The sequence below is a fragment of the Hakea prostrata genome, chromosome 5 (assembly GCF_041222555.1).
Source record: "Hakea prostrata isolate BN-2017 chromosome 5, UWA_Hpros_2, whole genome shotgun sequence".
NCBI classification, from domain to species: domain Eukaryota; kingdom Viridiplantae; phylum Streptophyta; class Magnoliopsida; order Proteales; family Proteaceae; genus Hakea; species Hakea prostrata.
Genome location: NC_142604.1, coordinates 47,837,684 through 47,842,511, shown reverse-complemented (window position 1 = coordinate 47,842,511; position 4,828 = coordinate 47,837,684). Strand labels below are relative to the sequence as shown.

General features: G+C 36.2%; 1 protein-coding gene across 1 annotated transcript; it reads right to left on the bottom strand.

Moving 5' to 3' along the window:
- Positions 1–741: 741 nt before the first annotated feature.
- Positions 742–3,885, bottom strand: LOC149016242 (F-box protein At3g07870-like). Its single transcript, XM_089156711.1, has 3 exons — positions 2,543–3,885; positions 1,382–1,425; positions 742–978 (listed from the first exon to the last, which is right to left on the bottom strand). The coding sequence occupies exons 1-3, from the start codon at positions 3,744–3,746 to the stop codon at positions 742–744; spliced, it is 1,485 nt and encodes a 494-aa protein (XP_089012837.1). The 5' UTR covers positions 3,747–3,885.
- Between the last annotated feature and the right edge of the window lie 943 nt (positions 3,886–4,828).

Below are 4,828 nucleotides of genomic sequence, written 5' to 3'. Positions count from 1 at the left end.
AAGTTATTTATAGTTTGATGCGTAGATCAAAGGGGTTTGGGTTCTTGTAGTAGCTTTGTCCATAATAAAGGCATCTTAGTTACTTTTGGATGGAGACTCTTAATCTTTAAATCTCCACTGTCATTTTTTTAAATGCCAAGTAACTCTCTCTCTCTCATATCTTTTATTTGCTGATGATATATATGTGAACATATCTGGAATAATAAGATTATTGTATTATGGATTTATTTGGAATAATAAAATTGTTGAACTTATTAGAGGAAGGAAGGGGGAGATAGCTTCAGTCTCTATGGGGGCTGAGATAGCTTCAGTCTCTATGTTCGTTTCTGAACATCCAATAAAGAATTCATGTAGTATTTGAGGTCGCCAATTATGGGTTTCTTTGATTTGAGTGCAAAGTAGGTTAGATTTGTTTGGTGATGAGGGATAAGGAAAGAGAATGATCTTTAGGAAATTAAAATAGAGATCAAACTGCATAAATGCTTACACATTCTAAGAAAAATTAATGACATTTTCCAGGTGTAGTGTTGGGATACATTGGAGAAAAGAAAAGGAAAAGATGTGATTGGAACTTCGAGAAGCTTTGAAGTCCCATTTTTCTCCATACAATTTAACATTATAAGAATCTAATGGAGTCTACAGCCGATTGCAGCCTTGTAAGTTAATCTTGATTGTAGTGACTTAATTGAACAAGAGTAGAGTAGTTTTAGAGTCCCCTGGTCAACATTTGTTCATAATTCTCTAAGGACTGGAGACGTTGAATCGAGTCGCTCCGAATCTCCTGATAAACTCCTCAGCGCATTCATCTATGTTTTCCAGTGGAGGCCTGCAATCATCCTTCTTTTCATCCATGAGCACCAACTTCTTTTTCTCTTTGTTACTTGTAATCACATGAGACCTCAATCCTCCAACATCTTCCACTCCTAACTCTGTAAATACCACCTGCTCCACAGCTTTCTTGCCTTCATGATCATCATGCTGAGACCTCACAGGTCTTTATTTACTGATGGAAGGTGAGGGAGATTGCTCCTGAACACCTATTTCAACTACTACTCTTCTTCTTCCCCTTATTCTTATTTACTTTCCTGAGATTCAGATCAAGGATTTTTCTGTTCTAATTTTCTGGTTTTTTTTTTTTTTCGCAGAATTTTTCTGTTGTTCTAATTGCATATGCAAATGTTGCTGCAATCATCATTTCTCTGGTTTTCTTGGGCATTGTTCTCTTCCTTCGTCATCAATTGACTTACTTTATCCTGTTTTTGCTTGATTTGGTATGGTGGCTTAAGCAGATTGCGAATTTCTTTTCTTCTTAATAGGTACATAATTAAATTTTGTTTTATAAACTTCGATTGCTCTCTCTCTCTCTCTCTCAGGTGATTACGGTATTGGTAATAGCTGCTTGTGCTGGAGCAGGTGCAGACTGATCTGTTACTCATAATCAAATAGATCTTAATTTACTTTACATTCACTAAAAAAAAAAAGAGCGAGGGTGACACGGAGAAGTTTGGTAAGCTTTCCTATACAACTGGATTAATTAATGATATGAAGATCCACTAAAAAAAACATGCATAACGGTCTGAAAAGGACAGAAGATCATGCATCATCAAAATCAGATTGGAGCTAAGCACAAAAACACCCCAAACCAAAAAAAAAACTGCTGTCGATTTATTCAAAGACCTCTTAATGCATGTTAATTCGATCAGAAGGAGCTGATATCACCAACTATGAAATCACAGCTAAGAAAGAAATCTGACACCTTTCTCGGGTTAAAAAGATAGATAAGAGATGAAACCATTATCCAAATGCAATTTGTCCCAATGAAAATACAAATCTCATTAACAAATTATCCATGAAAATCAGGAATCAAATCCAATTAACAAATTATCTATGAAAATCAGAAATCAATATAATCTTTAGAAGTCTTTAGAAGCCATGGACCTTTGAGAGAATGTTGCATATAGACTCTTCGAATGTGTACTTCTACATATTAGTTAGATTCACAAAGAGTGACGATGACAAACTAAAAAAACAGAAATCAACATTACATTTAGAAACCATAGACCCCTGACAGAATGTTAGGGATATATTCTTCAAACAAACAGAGAACACTATTGATAACTATAGATCATTTATATTCACAAGGATTGACGATGAAAAACTAATCATCCTTCTCATCAAAGAACATACAAACTCAACACAGAAAACTTTGGTTAAGAAGACAAGTCAAGCCATCTAACAATTGCTCACCAATTAATTAGTCACATTTGCTTTGGCTTCAGCTGCTTCAATCTTCTCCCCTGCACAATAGAGTTGTAAGTTTTGTTCAATGTGGGTAGGGACAAAGTAACGTTTAATTTTTTATAATTATCCATAAGAATCCAAATCTACAAATAGAGTAACAGGATGATTAAGAACATTGCAATGCAAAATTCAATGAATCGAATCAAATCAGATGCAGCAACAAAATTTTTATATATTAACTATGTAAAATCTGATGAAGATCTTCATAATGAAAGGGGGATATAAAAAGTATATCACATACCTGTACTGATTTTTGGTTTTATTAAGCGCAAACTCTCCACATAGAAACTGAACTGTGGTTGTGGAATTTCTCTACTACTATGCATAAATTCCTTGAACTTTTTTCTTTGGAGACAGTAGTAGCCTCCACCTATCATATGTATCTCAATTAGGACCTTTGTGTCATCTATGTCTCTAGGTGCATAGTAGTGAAAAGGGCTTGCTCCCAAATTATACCTAGGGGAGATCCCATCAAGATCAATACTGTATTCTTTCACCCAAGTACCACTAATATGATCATTACCACTTCCGCGGTAGTAATCTTTAAACATCCACATGTCCATTTTGGAACCTATAGTACATGAAAGGCATAGCAACCCTTTCAGCTCCACAAAATTGAGTTGTTGGTGGGGTGCTCGCAAGGAAAAAATATGAGGACAATCTGGAGGATATGGGAGTAATCTGAATTCTTCGCTCTCAACGTCAAAGGCAGTGATCATATACCCGGAATCATAGTAGACCATCCAGTGGATGGCTCCATTAACAAAAGCTGAAGGACTTGAAGGGGCAACATGAAATGGAGAATCCGCCACTTCTCTCCAAGTCCAAGAAGAAGACGAAGATGAACTAGTAGAGCCCCTTCCTTTTCCCAAATTAAAGACTTGACATTTAGTCTTGAATACAGAAACGTCAACCTCCCATTCTATCGGTTCCGTGTCAAGATCAATCAAGCAAACTACTTTATATTCGTCAGTTGACTGAACATATCCCAAGCCAACAGAAGTGGCATAAAGCTGACAAGGAGATTCCGGCAACGTTATGAATTCATGTGTACTCGGATTACAAATATGAACATTCTCACTGTCTTTGATGCAAACCAGATCAAACCGAGTAGGTATAACCTCCGGGTAATGAGTCTTAACCTCAAAGCTGCCTACATAATGCCCTTTTTTGTCCATGGATCTTACCAACATGGGGTGAGGACTCCTCTTCCTTGGATTGGGTAGGCCTGGTGAGACTAATAGGAAAGGTTTGGATTTGGAATGCTGAGAATGAAGTTGAAAGAAATAAGGATCATCAGATATCAGATAACGCCATCGTTTACAGACGCACCTAAATCTCAACAGGGTCTTCACGGATAGCTTCGAAAGCACATTAATCAGAACATCTTCTGACTGAGAGAACCGATGATGGCTCCTCGATTTTGTACATCGTCTATTAATCATCTTCTCCTCCTCCACCGCTTGAAGTAAATCAACTAAAATGTAACTGAGAAAAACAGTCGCCTGTGAAGAATTGACGACGCCAACCAAGAAAAAAGGAACGACGAGAACTTACGAACCCTAACCAAAATCCAGATTTGAGCGGGACAAATGAAGCAAACTATGAAACCATGAATACTCAGTCTCTCAATTTTCAGAATAACTTAAGAGTGCGTGCTTATGATCATGATAACGTGTCTTTATATAGTTTTCTTAGTTGGTTACTGGTGGAATTCTTATTCCTGAGTTGTATCAGGAATAGACCTCTTTTAGGTTAGTTGAACTCCGTTCAAATTGTAATGACTGAGTTTGATCCGGATTCCTCCTCTTTCCTCTTGTGACTCGGATTTGGCATGAATCATGGATTTATGGTTGAACCAAATATTCTACCAAACCAAGATTCCACGATCAAACCCCGGTTCAACAAGTCCGACCACAACACCTAGCAGCAAAGGGAACCCTCTTCCTCGTTCTCTCCTCTCCCATCCTTCTAAACTCTCAATCAACCATTTCATTTCTCCAAATCTAAGTTGGGATTCTGTTGCTCTCTCTTATTAAGGGTGTCAATTGGTACGGTTTTGGTAATTTGGTACGGTACCAACTTTAAATATCGAAAACCAGAACCTTATTGTAACGAATTTAAACAGTACGGTATGATTTCGATATTTAAAAAAACGGTTCGGTATAAGTTTGGGTATTAAATTGGTAGGAAAAAACGGTTTAAATACGATATCTAGTGCAGTACAATTTTGATACGAATGAACTTATGCCACTATTGTTATTAGTTCATTAAGATCTTGATGAAATTGTGATCAACCAATCAATAGAATTTTAAATTAATAGAAATAAAGCAAGTAAATTTAATTAATAAAGACAAAACAAGTAAATTTAAGAAGACGAGTGAATGATAAAACAAAAAATTAAAATAGGGAATTAGAAATAGAGTAAAGGTAAAGTGTTTTAATTGTAAAATTTACAATTTATATCCCTTAATTTGGTATGGTTCTAATTCGGTACGGTTTTGGTACATACCGACAGTATGAGTA

Excerpts from the sequence above, each read along its gene's own strand:
- LOC149016242 (XM_089156711.1), bottom strand. The coding sequence starts at position 3,746 with ATGATTAATAGACGATGTACAAAATCGAGGAGCCATCATCGGTTCTCT. Across the intron at positions 1,426-2,542 it reads AAAACCAAAAATCAGTACAG|ATCAGTCTGCACCTGCTCCA; the intron begins GTATGTGATATA and ends TATGAGTAACAG. Across the intron at positions 979-1,381 it reads AAGCAGCTATTACCAATACC|CATGATGATCATGAAGGCAA; the intron begins GTAATCACCTGA and ends GTGAGGTCTCAG.